Below are 17,162 nucleotides of genomic sequence, written 5' to 3' on the forward strand. Positions count from 1 at the left end.
TTAAGTGGGCGGGCGTGACTAGCGCGTGTTCCTTATCATTGGTGTAAAGCAGAGAGCTGCTGTGTTTCTGGGCGGTGAAACCTGCCTCCGTTTATAAAGACTGGGCTTCCATTGAACATCCATTCGGAGTGAACTCACAGTTGGGGTTCTCCACAGTAAAACCTCGTCTCTCAGAGGACCGCTACGCTGCTCCAGAGCCTCCACAACCTGCCGGTGAGTTTTATAAAGTCTTTAAGCTCCACGGTGACAGCTGCATTGGGAACACGTAGTCGCATCTCTCGACTCTGATTGGCTGAGACCCGTTATCAGCTGTTATAAAACTCATCATAAACACCGGCTGCATAATGTAAATAATAGAACACTCAGAAACAATGTAACAACTATTTCGAATTTCGAACTTTACGAATCATGACAGTGAGTTGTTATTACAATATTATTTGCTTGTTAAGTTATTTGCTGTTATGTGACCTTATGTGACCTCACACCGAATTTGCATAGTAAAAAAAGAACAATGGAAAAAAAATTTGCACATATTGCTGAAATGTTTCTGCATATTAAAGAGGTTAGTATGCACTGCTATTCTTTAGTAACCACTTTGTTTAGTATTCAGGATCACAACCAAAGTGGAAAATGTAACATTTGATTATAAAATGTTATTGAACATTTCTAAAAACGTGTTTTAAAACAACAAAACGAACTACAAACAGAAGCAAGTTATTTGCTGTTATGTGACCTTATATGACCTCACACCGATTTGCATAGTAAAAAGAACATAATGGTATAAATTGCTTGCACATTTGTGAAATGTTTCTGCAAATTAAAGAGGTTATTATATGCACTGTTATTCTTTAGTAACCACTTTGTTTAGTATTCAAGATCACAAACCAAAGAGGAAAATGTAACATTTGATTATAATATGTTATTGAACATTTCTAAAAACGTGTTTTAAAACAACAAAATGAACTACAAACAGAAGCAAGGCTGGCCCTGGCATGTCTGGGACCCTATAAACAGAACCACCCAACCCCACCCCAAAAAATAAGATCCCTAAAAGAAAACAGCAAAAATTAACAATATGTAATGTTTAATGGAAAGTATGGATGCTCCGATATTTGTATACAATATACATTGTATACTGGAATTTTTAAGTTTTGACCAATTTGTTGCTGCATTAAAGAGGTTTACATTTGAATTGCTGTTAATTTTGAAGATTTTTACCAAGTTGCAGGTGTACGATTTATTATTTTAATACAATTCAGTAACATTTTTATCTATGTATTTATTTGTTCCATTTTGTTTTACAAAGTTAGGAATGCAATGTTTAAGTCAAGCCTGATCCGGTCACTTCACACAGTGAGGCATACAACTCATTAATTAAACACTGGTATCGGGTCGATTCTCCGTATCGGCCGATACCAAAAGCCCAGATATCGCTATCAGTAGTGGGACTGAAAAAATCGGATCAGCACATCCCTAATGGAAAGTGCACATTTAAAAGCAGTCTCCATAATATTATTTAGAAAGTTAATACTGGACTTAACATGTACAGTATAATGTGCTTGTCCTGGGGTCCCCTGGTGTCCTCAGGAGCCCTGTATAGATGAATCATCCATGCCTCCAGCTGGCTCTGGCTATTTGCAATGTGCTTTTTACAGCACCTGAAAACCAGTTCTACACACACCTCTAACATTACTGTACATAATGAGCATTTGTTCATGTCTCAGCCTTGTCCAACTGTCTTCTCTCACAGGAATGACGCTGAACACCATAAAGTCTTTCAGGCTGGAGCTGGATGGTCCAGCTGACGCAGCGTTCACCAAAGGGGAGGTGGTGTCCGGCCAGGTGGTGCTGGAGCTCCGCAGGGACACCAGGGTGCACTCCATGAAGGTGCAGGGCAGAGGGGTGGCCACGGCACACTGGCTGGAGAACCGTGGCATGAACTCCGTCTACAATGACTATACCTCCAAGATCACGTACTTCAGGAAGAGACAGCATCTGATCCGAGGTCAGTGGCGAAGGCTGCAGATGGTGTTAAAACCTGTGTTACTGTTGTTACTGTATTTATTTATCAGAATAACCACAAGTAAAACCCAGGTGAATTACAGCTACAGCTGGTGAGGTTGCAGGTTGAAGTAACGAGGGCTGTCCCGAATACCAATTTTTTGGTCTTCGAAGCCTCGGTGAGAAATACTCGAAGATATCTGAAGCTTTGTGGTGCAGCGTGGCGCAGCAGGCTGACATGTTCTTCTGTCTGTCTTTCTCCATCTCTCCTGTTTCTGTGCCGCTGCCGCACTACTGTACACAAACAAACCTCTTCACACAGCAAACCGCAATATCCATCTGAGAATAACTAATAATAATTATTGTTGAATATGAATAATGAATAATGTGGGATTATTCGTTATTTAATGGGATATTTGGGGATTTATACATTATTATTACATACTTATATATAAAAACATATTTAAAAAAGCATTCTAATTGTGATCTGGAGGTCAAATACCATTGCTAATGTCAAATCTTCGAAGCATTCGGGTCAGCCCTACAAGTAACCAACCAAAATGTCCATGTTTTGCATGTGAAATATCCTTAATTTTTCAACATTGACCTTGATAGTTATAATTTAGCAAAATTAAAGCATTTTAATGGTGCTTGTTTGGGGAAGAAAGCCAATCCAAAGGTGTCCAAAAGGTGACTAGAAATAAAATATTGATTATGACTATTTGTAAATGCAGAACAGTTCCTTCACTTCTATAAAAATGGGGGCATTTCATTTGTGCTGACATTGTTGTGTTTTTTTTATTTTCTTTAGTCACCTACTGGATCAGTATAATATTGTTGTAAGATATCATCCATCGTTGCAGCTTTGCTGTGATATACATAGTAACTGTACATCAGCATGTATTGCAGCTGGCTGATGTAAAAAGTTCTCTGTAGTCTGAATAATGTGGTATAAAACTGCTGATTTGCTCTTTCGTGTGCCAGCTGCTGGTAGCCACTGTGTCTTGTAGTCGCTGCAGTTTGCAAAATGAAGCCACCTGGGCCGAATGTGTTGCATGGAAACCAGGGAGAGAAGTCGACTGGCTCGTCCAGATACATCTGCCAGATAACCTAATCCTAACATTAAACACAAATCCATTAGTGCCGAGTCCAAATAAACACGACTGGTTTACTGAGTGCTGTGTTGAGCAGGACATGACGCTGTAAAGTGTGAAATTCCCCAGGTGTGGAAGGCACCAGAATCAGACAGGCAGAGAATAAAACTTGACAATGCCTGACGAAGATCTCTGTTAGATCCAAACGTTGCTTCATTCAAATTGCTGGGAGCTACCTATGCAGTTTGCGGATCCTGTTTTCTGATTTTTAGGCAGAGAATATAGGCCATAGTAGCTGAGTAAATAAACTGTAGACAGTGGTTAATGTTTCATCAGATGCTCTGTAAACAGTTTAGCTGGTTTGACTCCCCAGTCTGGTTGGACAAGTAAATACGAATGGATGCAGAGTCTCAGATAAGAAGAGCTGAATGTGTTATGTTGTTCCTTTAGCAGAATACACAAACAAGTTGCAAATTAGTTCAGTCCTATTTGCAGGTCATTTGCTGCTGCTGCAACAGCTGTGTATGCACCGTGGTTACAGGTGCCCCAGGCAGGTTTTGTGTGTTAATATCTAGCCCACATTTCAGCCTAAATCACACACCATGACGTAACACATCACCCATTAACTGAGATGCTGTACTAATGGTCTGCAACTTTAAATAGAAGGAAGTATAAAAATAGGAGCAGTATATACAGTATTGACAATAAACAGACTATTAACAAAATTGCACAAGTGGAAAATGATATTGCACAGTGAGAATGAATGAAATTCCACCTGAAAATATCAGGTTATTGTCAGTTTTTGGTGTGTAAGTGTAAGTGGTCTATTGGAAACAGTGCTGGTTGTGGAGTCTGACAGCTGCAGGAAGGAAGGACCTGCGATAGCGCTCCTTCACACACTTTGGGTGGAGCAGCCCCTCCCTGAAGGAGCTCCCTAATGCTGAGATGGTGTCCTGCATGGTGGGGGAGTCATTCTCCATCAGACAGCTTAGCCATACCATACTTTATAGATTACCAGCAGTTAACCGTTCATCAATGTTTTAATCAACTGATCAAGTAATTAATTGTTCAAGTACGGTTGTTGCTATATCTTTTTCTGCCAAATTATAATGTGGTATTGGTCACTGTTGAGAAAAGTGCCTCACACCAGAGGTGACTCAAAACTGAACCTGAAAGAAGAAAATCTGGACCATTATAGGTGCGTTCAAATGATTTTAGATTCTCTGCAGGCTTCCTTGAAATAAAGCATAGCTGGGGGTGATATTACACTATAGAAAGATGATATCCATTTGTCATCCGAAATTTCGCTAGAGCATTTACACCATGGTATCTATACCTTTAACATATCTGTGTGTATCAGACCATTCAAAGATCAGCATTTCTTTAACGGCAACATGCACTTTTATATGACTGTGGCATCATTGTGGTGAAGTTCTCCTTTGTATTTAATTTTGTGGATCAGCCAAAGACAGATATTTCTGTCTAGTTATTTTATCCATTAACAATCCTAGAAGATGTATTCTATCACAATATATATTGATAATATAATAATACAAAAATCACATATACTGTGATAAAAGATTTTTATCCATCCCTAATACAAGCATCACAAAATTATGTGAGATTTGATGTAAAAATAAAAATTGGTGGTGACTTGGTGTCACCACACTCAATAATTCTCAATAATGCAGTTTTCAAACTGTTTTCTTTCTCATAAATTTGGAGCCACAATTATACGGTCATGTTTAGAAGGTAACCCACAAGTTGCAAAACTCTCACGAGATGGTTAAGGTTAGGCACTGACCTCGAGTAGTTACAGTAAGGTTAGGCACTGACCTCGAGTAGTTACATTAAGGTTAGGCACTGACCTTGAATGGTTACATTAAGGTTAGGCACTGACCTTGAATGGTTAAGGTAGGACAGGTTGTCAGGCAGTGAGTCTCACCAGAGTTTTTGCAAGTTTTTGCTATTTGTGGGTTACCTTCTAGACCCACAGATGAATACCAAATATCAACACAAATAAGATATGATAGAATACACATAGCCATTGAAAATGCCCAAATTATTCTGATGATAAAATATATTAAAGATCTTCTAAGACTTTTAATATATTTAAAAAGTAACAAAACATATAAATATAAAGTCAAATAAAACCATGTAAAATCTAAGGCTGTCCTCGACCAAAGACATTTTTAAGGCTGGTCCACACTAACAGATTTTTCAAATCTTAACAGACAATGAAAATGTAAGAGACCCCACATATAACGACATGTTATGTTAAATGTAACAGTTTTGTTCCTATAGTGTGTGGTGAGCAACAATTTCGCCAAAACAGCACAACACACACTGACAGATTTCATACATGAACAACAAGAGTCCCAAATAAAAAATGTAAATCTCGCAAAATCTCTCGCGATCAAACGTGTCTTTAGTGTAAATAAAACATGGCAGACGACGGGCAAGAATAATTAGAGATGTTAGTTTCTGCACTACTTCATACTGAAAATTCACGATGGATGGATGGATGAAGTCATGGAGACACGCACGTTAAATAAACACTCATGACGTTGCCACAAATTTAGTTGCTAAGTTTGCTCCTCCATTTCTGAGGTCCATTTTACTGCTACTTTATGCTTCACGTTTGCACTAGCTCATGCATTAGCCGTAGCCGTGTCCTTCCGCTTCAATCATCTTGGTTCTTAATTGGCTGTCGTTCTTTCCCACGTGACTGCGTCATCAGCTCATGGAATCAAAAAACGTATGAATGTCAAAAACACTCTTAACATAGCTAACACCACAGGAATATCTGGCAAAATAATCTTTAGAACCATCCTGACAATTGTCAGGAGGGGCGAATCGGGCCCAAAATCGGCTCGATTCTCGTTTAGTGTGTACCCAGCATTAGTCGACTAACTCTAATACCATTTTTGTCAACTTTTCGATTAGTTAATTTAATCGACAGATCTGTAAAACTGAGTTCGCCACAAAGAATGACACAAAAGCACCATTTTAAATCTTGTGTTTACCAGAGATGTGCTCATAACTTTCTTGGAAATAAGTCATTCAGCATGAAAAAGCATGAAAAACAACTAATCAAGTAAAGAAATGTTAGTCGAGTAAGACCAAAATGACAGATTAGTTGACTAATCGACTAAGAGGGGGCAGCCATAAAAAAACAAAAACCTTGCCTATTTGCTTCTGTTGTTGAAATCACCAGTACTCTTTGTGCTTCTTTATCCTCACCCAGAAAATCTGCCAAATCCATGCAACTGATTCATAAATGGACCAAATTACATGCAATTTTGTTTTCTGGATTGTGGGCGATTACTACCAGTAGAGAGGCTAAGGTGCTGTCTGACGTACGTGGGTGGTTTGACCTGTAAATGTCTCTAAGAGCAATGTTATCTGCAGAATCTGTTCAGGAAATAACAGTGCTAACTGCTTTTACAAAGCTTCAATCTCCTCATACACGCTCCAAATCCCTTCAGGAACAAGATCAGTTTTACTGACCGTAGTACGTTTGCATGTGCAAGCCATAGGGCAAAGCAGTAAATATCAAAAGTAGAAACAAGGATGTTGGGTTCTATTTACTTGGGACAAGGAGTGAGGAGAAAGTGAAAGACGGAGGAGAAAGGAAGGAAGGAAGGGAGGAGGAAAGGGTGGGGGCTGCTCAAAAAATACAGGCTGCGTCGTCGTGGCAACCAGGAAAACAACACGTGACTCCCCACGGCAACGTGCTCCTCCACCACACAGCCTGCTGCTGCTGCTGCTCGCCATTCATTTACACCATGGTGTCATGGTGTCACCTCATTTATCTATTTAGTTGTTCGTAAACATTTTTTTTGTTTCAGTAGAGTTGTTTGGTTGTGTTTTTGGGAATTGTTCCAGTTTTAGGAGTTGGAAGTAAAAAAAGTTTTTTCACATGCAAACACCACTGAAGAATGACAAGTTGTCAAGCCCCTCTTTGCTCGAAAGTATGTAGTGCTTCAATGTTAATATTTGTTCTACAATGTCGGACACTCAGCAGCCCTCTGGGTAAACAAAGACAAACTCATGTCACGTGTATACATATATAGTATGTGTTTACTTTAGTCTGCAGCATTGGTAACGTGCTTTCAGACATGATTAGGGTGATCATACTGAGGCATCTGCACAGCGGGGGCGTTTATGAGGCCCATCGTTCTGTGCAGAGGCCCCCATGTACAGTACGTCTTATCAGGACCGGGGCAGGGAGACCTGGTAAAGCCAGACTGCTGCTCCTGGTCACCAGCAGGTGGCGTGCTGGGCTTTATCTCACCCCTGGCTACAACTTCCTGACATATTGATGCAAGCTGGACCACTGACTAAGCAAATATGACAGAGCTCTGCTGCTCATTTCACTTTTTTGGGGGGGGACGAAGGAACTGATTATACTCAATGAAAGATGCAGGGAAACCTACTTGTTCTTTCTACTTTTATACCTGCAAGGAGTAAAATAACAGTGAGGGGATACTTAGTTGGAAAGAACCTCAGAGGCCCAATTGTGCTTTATTATTTTGCAAGCACTATCTACCTCTACCCCATCTATGTCTTATAACTTTTCCCAGATTCACATACATGATCAAGTTCAGTTCAGGCTGTGTAAAAACATCCTGGTAGTCCTGCAGCTGTACACACTGCCTCCACATCACCAGTAGGTGGCACTGGAGAGCTAACTCCTTACTCCAAGGGAACAAAGGAGTAAACAACTTTGTTTTTCTCAGACCAGACTTGATTTTTGTTCTGAGAACTTATGAACTGAATAGAGTATCCCTTTTGAGAAATTGAGCAAACAAAGCCAATTCAGAGCAGAATTGATTGATGCAATCAATAAACTAAACAAACACTTGTTTAGTTAATTGATTGCATCAATCAATGCTGGTCTTAATTGTCTGTTTGCAAATGTAAGAAGTTAATTTGATATGTTGGGTGCTAAGATTTGTGCAAGTGGCCTACTTGTTGCACAAGTTTTCATTATTGGGGTGACTTCTCCGTGTGGTATCCCTCTGTTATTGAAGTTAGAATAACTGCTGTTGTTTCTCATAAGGGAATTTGGTTGCATAAGTTGCATGCTTTTGTGCATAGCTGTGTGTTTTCCATGTGTGCCCCGGCTGTGTAACAGTATGTTCAAAGCGACATGGAAGAAGTGGAGTAAACAGCTTTGGTTCAGAGTGAAACTATTTTCCCCTCTGTGCTGTGCAGGGCGGATCTCTGCCAGACGGAGGCATGCTCAGTAAGCCTGTTTTCTTCTAAGAACCTGTAACCATCAATCACCAGCAGAGCCCTGTTTTCCTCTCTGCTGCTGCTGCTGCTGCCTCCACACCCAGTCTGCATGTTTATTATGCTGCCTTCAGGCGCGGCACGGAAATATGGGTGTTATGAAAAGGGCTGCACTCAAGTTAAAGTTGTAAGTAGGGATTTTACATGACACCCAAGTTGTCAAGATGTGACTCTCTGGCGTGTGGCTGGCATGAAACGTTGACACTGTAAACGTGTGTTATTGTTGCAGATGGATGGATGTAGCTGTTATTTTTCGGTAATGTTGACATCATGAGTTGGCTTTGTTCTTAGCCTTTGTCCAGACTAATGTTTTGTAGCTGTTGTCTCCTGTTGTTTGTTTCCTGCATTCTGGTGACTTTTAAAGAATTAAAATAAGAAAATAATAAGTTTGCTACAACAGCATTTTTTGTTAAATAGGCCTACTTTTAATTTTACTTGTAATTCTCAGGACAGAAAACAGAATAATTCACCCCTCTGGCATGAACTTGTGTGTATCTCTGGTATAAACTAGGCTAATATGCATCAGTTTTCATTCCTTATTTTTTGGCCCCTGCTTGAGTATTTCTTTCTCTTAGCACTTTCCATTTCTCTTTCCTTCTTTCACTCACTGAAGGCAGTTCAGATAACGAAAAGGAAAGAACAGTGTGAAAAATTGCCATTAATCAGGAGAAATGCGGTAGAATTGTGACCCCGGGAGGAAACCGGGAGATGGCAGTGAAAAACGTGTGTTTCCCGGAAAAGTTGTGAGGGTCGGCAAGCGTGTGGAGAACATTTTTTGTGTGTTACGGTGCTTAAAACAAAACCACCCAAAAATAAAATGTTTCAAACCTAGACGTAAGGTCTGGTTTTCAGCTGATTTCACTCAGTGTTTGAAACTGTGTAATTATTGGAAACTGCTGTTGAAGTGTTTGTACAAACTCCAAGTCTTCTACGGTTCACTGCTTGAAACTTTCCTGATAAGTTTTGTTGTTGACTTTGAACCAAATGAAGTAGCCTACTGCAGCCAAAGGTCTTATTTTACAACTGCAAGTGCTCAGAAGTCTGAGCCATGGAGGAGCACCTGAAGGCAGCAGCAGCCTTCAACCCTCTCCCGAGGCCTTACATAACAGAAACCACGCCTCCATCCTTCAGCCTGCAAATAGGGCTGCGGACAGAAAGTCCTGCACAGTTTCAGCTTTAAACTAATGAATAAAAGTCACCTGCAGCCTGAAAGCTCCACTTCACAACACTTTCAACACACTGAGGAACAAGAATAAAGGAACTTTTGCATTGGACTTGCAAAAAAAAAAACCCTGCAGAAAAAATGATTTTTGACAAGTTGAAGAAGTTTGCCATCGTCTTCGACTCCCCGGAGGTGAACTGTCCTCCGGTGTTCAGCAGCGGAGACGTGGTGTCCGGCCGGGTGGTGGTGGACCTGTCCACGGAGAGTCGGATAGAATCCCTGAAGCTCCACGCTGAAGGTTTCGCCAAAGTGCACTGGACCGAGTCCCGGTCCGCCGGCTCCAGCACCGCGTACACCCAGAACTACAGCGACGAGGTGGAGTACCTGAACCGGAGAGAGGTGCTGCTGCAGGCAGGTCAGTCCGCTCTGCACGCACTGTCATGGGGGAGAGAGAGAGCACAGAGGGGGGGGGCATCCTGGCTGTACACTCAGAGTGACAGCATGTAGGGGGGTCAAAACAAGCTGTCTCATTGTTGGCAATGACTTCATTTATAAACTTGTTGCAGATGCAAACTTGACTGGATCCTCTAATACTCTGGATGAAGTAGAACTTGACTAGAAAAACATGATTTTTTTATTAGGAGCCTTTTCTTTGTTGTTGTCTACTTCCTTAAAGAAGTCAAACTGAACATCCAGATTCAGAAGTTGTTGTTTTCCTCAACATCTGAGATGTTTTGTTGGCAATGACTTGATTTATAAACTTGTTGCAGATGCAAACTTGACTGGATCCTCTAATACTCTGTTGGATGAAGTCGAACTTGACTAGAAAAACATGATTTTATTATTAGGAGCCTTTTCTTTGTTGTTGGGTACTTCATTAAAGAAGTCAAACTGAACATCCAGATTCAGAAAAAAAAGTCAGTTGTTGTTTTCCTCAACATCTGAGCTGTTTTCTTGGCTATCACTTGATTTATAAACTTGTTGCAGATGCAAACTTAACAGGATCCTCTAATACTCTGTTGGATGAAGTCGAACTTGACTTGAAAAACTTAATTTTTTATTAGGAGGCTTTTGTGAGGTGTTTTCTTTGTTGTTGTCTACTTCCTTAAAGAAGTCAAACTGAACATCCAGATTCAGAAAAAAAGTGAGTTGTTGTTGTTTTCCTCAACATCTGAGATGTTTTGTTGGCAATGACTTGATTTATAAACTTGTTGCAGATGTAAATTTGACTGGATCATCTAATACTCTGAACTTGACTTGAAAAACATGATTTTATGAGGAGCCTTTTCTTTGTTGTTGGCTACTTCCTTAAAGAAGTCAAACTGAACATCCAGATTCAGAAAAAGAAAGCACACAGACATCCAGTCAGTCGTCCACAAAAGGCATTTTTTAGGGGACTTTTACTTATTTATTCTGCCTTATGAAAAGTTTTGTTGTTGGTCATAACTTGATATAGTCTATAAGTATAAAAAAAACACCACTCCTACTACATTATATAGAAAGAGAGTGAAATGTATTACAACAGCTGTCTTTGCACTCATTTTTTCATTGTGAAAACATCTGTTGAAAGAAATGGTTCAGACTTTTCCTCATTCGACGAAACTCCAGGGTTGTTTTTCTCCTCGGCGATGTGGGAGAGCCTCAGGTTTCTGCCTCCATTCATTGGGCACAGAGTTGTTTTGCTCTAAAGTGCAGACAGGAAATAGACAGCCGGGGCTTCGACAGTTTTATGTTGCTTTCTTGCAGTGTTCACTGCTTGATTTGGTATTTTATCAAAACTTATTTGCAAGATAAAAAAAAAACATGTTAAAGAATTGATTTTTTTGCTGTTGTGCACAAAAACATACAGCTCATAACAACCCACTTGACCCATTAAGAGGATTAAACAGTGACAGTATTGTTATTTAAATCAAGACGAAGCTTCCAGCTAACAAAGGGACACAAAAACACATTGAATCTGTTAAATGCAAACACGTGTTCCTGGACCTGTGCAGCCAGAGAGAGAGAAAAACAGGCTGTATAATACAGCTTGAGGAAAACATGTTCTCAGTCAGCACAATGGAGCAGGAACCGCCCCTCTGAGCAAGCACAGACACAAACCATGTGATTGCAGAGAAAGACAGAGAGATTTCTCTTTCAGTAAGAGTCATGCTTTAAAGATCTGTTCTCACTCGCTCACAAAGTTAACTTTATTTATGTGGATTTCTAAAGAATTCACTAATTGTGCAGGATTAGCATAGTCTTATCAGGACTTCTTCTTCAGATGAAGTCATTTGCTGCCATTCATTCTTGTAGTGTATCAATTACATTACACATAATTAGATAAGTGAGCCCAGTAAAGATTAATAAACTTTTATTATTTAATTGTGCTGAATTGATTGATTTATATCACTTTATGTACGCTTTATGACACCAACAGGAAGAAACTGGTCATTTAGGAATTGAAGTCCTGTAGTCTTGAAATCAAATGAACGAACCAGAACCAAAAGTGTAACTTAAGTCTTCTTTTTCTCCTCCTCTCCTCAGATAATGGCGAAGTGACAGTCCTTCCTGCCGGCAGACATGAATTTCCATTCAGCTTCCAGCTGCCCGAGGAGACGCTGGTCACCTCCTTCGAGGGGAAACACGGCAGCATCCGTTACTGGGTCAAAGTGAAGCTCCACAGGCCGTGGGCCACCGTCAGGAAGATCAAGAAGGAGTTTACGGTCATCGAGCCCATCGACATCAACACGCCAGCCTTACTGGTGAGCATCTCAGCCCTCACATTTCATGATTGTGTCATGATTTTCTGGGTGTTTTGGGGCACTTTGCTCATTTGGTTTCATCATTCCCAGGCACCACAGGCTGGAACGAAGGACAAGATGGCGCGGGCGTGGTACCGCAACTTTGGACAGGTGTCTGTAACTGCAAAGATCGACCGCAAAGGCTACACACCAGGTGAGATGCCGGCGCCTAAAACAACCGCCTTTAAAAACACAGTCCTTGTAGGCCAGTTTAGAAGTGTTTGCAATTTCTAACATGCTCTCCTTCTCTGCAGGCGAGGTGATACCCGTCTTTGCGGAGTTTGACAACTGTACCTCCAGATCAGTCGTGCCCAAAGCTTACATCACTCAGACGCAGACGTTCATCGCCCGCGGCACCATGAAGCAGAAGCGTGCGGTGGTGGGCACGCTGTGCGGCGATATCGTTGGGGCCAGATGCAGGGAGACGTGGCACGGTCGCGCCATCAAGATCCCGCCCGTGGGTCCCTCCATCCTGCAGTGCCGCATCATCAAAGTGGAGTACATGCTCAAGGTGAGCTCAGTCGACAGCTGCTTTATTTCTTGAATGCTCTTTTCACGCACACTGCTGCTGCTGCTGCTGCACTTTGCACAGATGTCACTAAAAGTTCTCCTCCCACCAGGTTTGTGTTGATGTTCCCGGGACATCCAAGCTGTGTCTGGAGCTGCCGCTGGTCATCGGCACCATCCCCCTCCATCCCTTCGGCAGCCGCACCTCCAGCGTCAGCAGCCAATACAGCGTCAACCTGGAGTGGCTGCGCATGGCCATCCCCGAGCAGCCTGAGCGTAAGTGTCTTTTAATACAGACAGAGATGTGTAGATGTGCATATGGACCCAGTTCTTAAAACATGGACTTTTTTATGAACAAATCTTTTTCTAGATTTTTCTTTTCTATAGCAAACATAGGATTTCTTTTGTCTTTTTCCACTAACATATTTCAACATTTACTGCTCAAACTGGTTACATAAACACATGACACTCAGAGCGAGTAAAGCAGTACAGACTCATTATTGTCTTTTTCACCATTTATATAATCCATAGCTACTAGTGTTCAAGGATATTTGCACTCTGTTGCCGGCAAAACAGCTAAACAAATGAATGAAGAAAACAGTCTGCATACTGATAGTAGTGGCTTTTCAAGAAGTGGAAAAAGAGAGACTGTCACTGTCACTTTTTGTACATTTTGTCCATAAATACTGCTGCCTTTTGCTTTCGAAGAACCTCTCTAACCTCTATCCGTTTGTGGGCTTGCTCCCTCTTTTATTTTTATGATCACTGACTGCCAAAATACCACTGAGTCAGATGCCAACACCTATATACAAAGGTTTCGATTCAGCAGAGATTAATGTTGGATCAAATCAGTGTTTGTGAGTGCAAAAAGCCAGCAAATGTTATGTGGGTTTTTAAGAGTTTTAACTGCACTGATGACTCAGCAGCTAAGTGTTTGGACCTGTAGCGTTCTGTTGAGTCAGACCAGCGGACTAATCCAACCTCTCCCTCCCTCCTCAGCTCCCCCAGATTACAGCTCCGTGGTGACCGAGGAGGAGGCCGAGCAGTGCAACAACTTGGTGGTCCAACAACCCGCCGAAGACCTGAGTGGGATCCTGGAGCGCCCCCTCATGGCTTTTGTCCAAGAGTTTCGCTTCCGACCTCCGCCAGTGTACAGCGAGGTGAGTCACCACATGCTGGAAACAACACCCACGTACACCCACTGTTCATTTGTTGTTTGATTGGCATAAATAAAGTTTTTTGTGTAGATGAGTTTTACAACATCCCCGACTTCTTTCCTGCCAAAGAAGTCACAGCTAAATTGTATAGCAGTAACTACATGAAAACAAATCTGTGGGTGTAGGCTGAGTGTATCCTCGTGCTGAAAGTTTTGCTCAGAGACATTATCTGCTTAGTTAACCTCATCTTACGCATCTTTATTTCCATTTCCTGCCTACAGGTCGACCCCAACCCTCAGCCCTTAAACATGAGACCTCGCTGCATGACGTGTTGAACCATGAGCCCTGCCTGAGCGTCAAGCGACTTAACTTTAAGAAACAAATCAAGAGATTTGTTTTCTCCTGGATTACTTCTCTCCGATAAATGGCCCACGGTTCCACCAGGAGTGTCGTGGATGGACTGAGCGCCGCGGAGAGTTCAGGAGACGGAGCTCACAGGAACTGGTCGTCAGTGGAGGAGCCGCCGCTTCGTTTCTAGTCCATAAAGAAAAGTGGACTCTTTCCTGTTCAGTTACGAGGAAAGTAACTTCTCCGCGTCAGTTCCTGTCCTCCCCAAGTGATTTTTGGCTCCTTTTTTTAAACAAAGCGAGCTACAAATACCTCCCAATCAACGAGTCCCTCATGAGAAGTGAATTTTGAGATTTAAGGAGTTTGGGACATATTGGGGGGTGAAAGATCACTTGATATTTGTCAGGTGGGGAGTTGGAGTTGCCCCAAAAAAAGCGCTCTTGATGTTGACGTATAGCAGAGTCATCTTTGAGTGACGTGAAAAGAAAAGTGCAATCTTTCCAACTCTCCTCGTCCTGGCAACACGGTCGATTTTAACAACCTATGCATTGCTATGCATTGTGTGACTGAGCAGCAGTGTGCCTGTGACGATTTCTACTGTTAGCTGAGCACATACTGTATCTGAAGGTGTGACGGCGGAGCAGACAAGTCAAGTAAGCAGATATAGATGTATTTTATGCATGCAGGTAACAATATGTAAAAGGGAAAAAATAACATATGCCTTAATTATCTGCAGTTGAAGATTGCATGAGAGTTTCAGGGAGTCGTTCTCTCATAGAGATGAAAGGAGCTGAATGTATTCTGCAAGAACTTTGAACAAAAACGGTTGGACTGTATGTGGGTGAATTCCAACAGAGGTGTTGTGTTAATGAAAGGCTTAAAGCACTGAAGTGTCAGAGCTGTGATTGTTTAGCGCCGTGATAGGATAGAATGAGCGGTTTATGTTATAAAGGCTGCACAAGGCTCGTAGATTAGCTCTCCCAGCTGCTAAACAAAAGGAGGAGGAGGAGGAGGAGATCCACGTGGTCTGAAGCTTTTTTTTGATGGGAGCCAGATGCCTCGGTGCTGCGGGGCGCTTTGTGACGCTCCACCAGCGCTCGGCGTTCAAGTCGAGCCTTAAAGCTGGAGATGCCACTGAAATGTAAGGACATTCCAAAAAACTGACTCGAGGATTTTTATCCTCAACTTCCAAAAAAAAAACTGTTTGAGTATGAAAGAAGTCTTCAGGGTCAGCTGTGCGACTTCGGTGGCACGCACTGAAAAAAATATATTTTTATACAAATTGTTGATTCACAATCTTGCCAAAGTTTTGTAATTGTTTTTTGTAATAAAACAAACTGAAATGATGTTGGTCTTCAGTGTGTCCTTCAAACTTTAACTGGTATGTAGAACACTCTCTCAGGGAAATAATAAAGGGCCTCTGTTAAGCATGTTGCGTGCCAGTGGATTGGAACATCATGTTCAAAAGTGTGAGTCAAACCAATATCATTGCCAAGGGCAGGGTTCACTGGAGAAAACAAGCTTCACTCAAAAACAATAATTACAGACTTCAGTTTTAACGATGACAGCTCTAATATTGAGCACTTACGCAACCCATGTTATTTCTGGGTGTTTTTTCTGCCCCTTAAAAAAAGTTCTGTCATCTGTCACATTGAGTCCAGCTGATACATGGATCTCATTTAGTGTCCTCTTGTACAGTTTGTACTTTGTTTACATGATGATTCAACCAGGATCCCAGTTATTATTTTTGCCACATGTAATCACATAACACATAGGAACAAACAAGCAGCCCAGTTGATGATACAGTGTTACACAAACCTGTAAACATGGCTGAAGGCCAAGCTGAAGAAGTTCTCTTGGGTTTATTCACTGAACTGTCTTAAAGTAGGATGGAGAGATGTTCGGTACAGTGCGGAGGAAGGATGAGACTTTCAGTGAGAAGTTTTTATACTTAGTGTTGCCAGAATGTCAGACCAAATTACTTTCAAATGAAACTAAATAACAATGCTTGGGAATATTTTAAAATACCAGGTGGTTGAAGCTACTTCAATGTTGTTTGTGTTTTGTATGATTGTAAACTGAAAACCATTGGATTGTGAACTGTGAATCAGACAAAACAAGCAATTTTATAGACCAAACAATTAATTAAGAGAATCAATAATGAAATTAAACAGTTGGTCCAGCCTTAATCTTAATCAAAATAAATGATTGAATTGTACCTAATGATCACACTCTAACACGCTCTTGACTCTAAACACAGGACGCTCAGATGTCAGTCAGCGCAGCAAATACAGCGGCGTTAACATATTTGTGTGTCTAGTCTCAGACGTATTGAGCTCTGTCACCTGACAGGAGGCTTTCAGTAGGAGTTGCAGTGGTGTGGCATCATCTCACAGCTGCCGTGATCAAAAAAATGACTCAGGACAAGAAATATGAGGAGATAACACTCCTATGTCTAAACCACAGAAGGCGTATTCACATTTTTCATTATTAATACATGGGTTTAAAAACAGGAACCTTGGAGTTTGTCTGCTGGCCTCTGGCTCAGACACGTGAACACAGTCTGATTTCAGCCATTTGTAGGAATCAGATCTTAATAGTTCGCTTCAAGGACAGACACCTCAGCAGGGACGGAGGGTTGAACCTGGGTGTTCTTGTTCTGTTTCTAGGACTACAACAAGAGATCCTGGCCCTTAATTAAGACTTTATACCAAGTAGAAACCAAACTATTGTTATGTTTTCATGAAAATCATGTCCAGCAAATATATTTTTTAGCACATTGTTAGTTATTAGATATATTTCAATCATTACT

The 17,162-nt window shown here is 41.3% G+C and overlaps 1 protein-coding gene across 2 annotated transcripts; it reads left to right on the forward strand.

Annotated features, from left to right (window-relative positions):
• Window positions 1-68: 68 nt before the first annotated feature.
• arrdc2 (arrestin domain containing 2) lies at window positions 69-15,697 on the forward strand. Of its 2 annotated transcripts, XM_037769938.1 has the most exons (8): window positions 69-213; window positions 1,751-2,005; window positions 12,082-12,299; window positions 12,390-12,492; window positions 12,593-12,849; window positions 12,959-13,121; window positions 13,845-14,005; window positions 14,284-15,697. In XM_037769938.1, the coding sequence occupies exons 2-8, from the start codon at window positions 1,753-1,755 to the stop codon at window positions 14,335-14,337; spliced, it is 1,209 nt and encodes a 402-aa protein (XP_037625866.1). In that variant the 5' UTR covers window positions 69-213; window positions 1,751-1,752; the 3' UTR covers window positions 14,338-15,697. The 2 variants fall into 2 exon arrangements, with proteins under 2 accessions (XP_037625866.1, XP_037625865.1); XM_037769937.1 differs by lacking the exons at window positions 69-213; window positions 1,751-2,005 and adding an exon at window positions 9,526-9,970.
• The last annotated feature ends 1,465 nt before the right edge of the window (window positions 15,698-17,162 follow it).

Source organism: Sebastes umbrosus, chromosome 5 (assembly GCF_015220745.1).
Source record: "Sebastes umbrosus isolate fSebUmb1 chromosome 5, fSebUmb1.pri, whole genome shotgun sequence".
NCBI lineage: Eukaryota > Metazoa > Chordata > Actinopteri > Perciformes > Sebastidae > Sebastes > Sebastes umbrosus.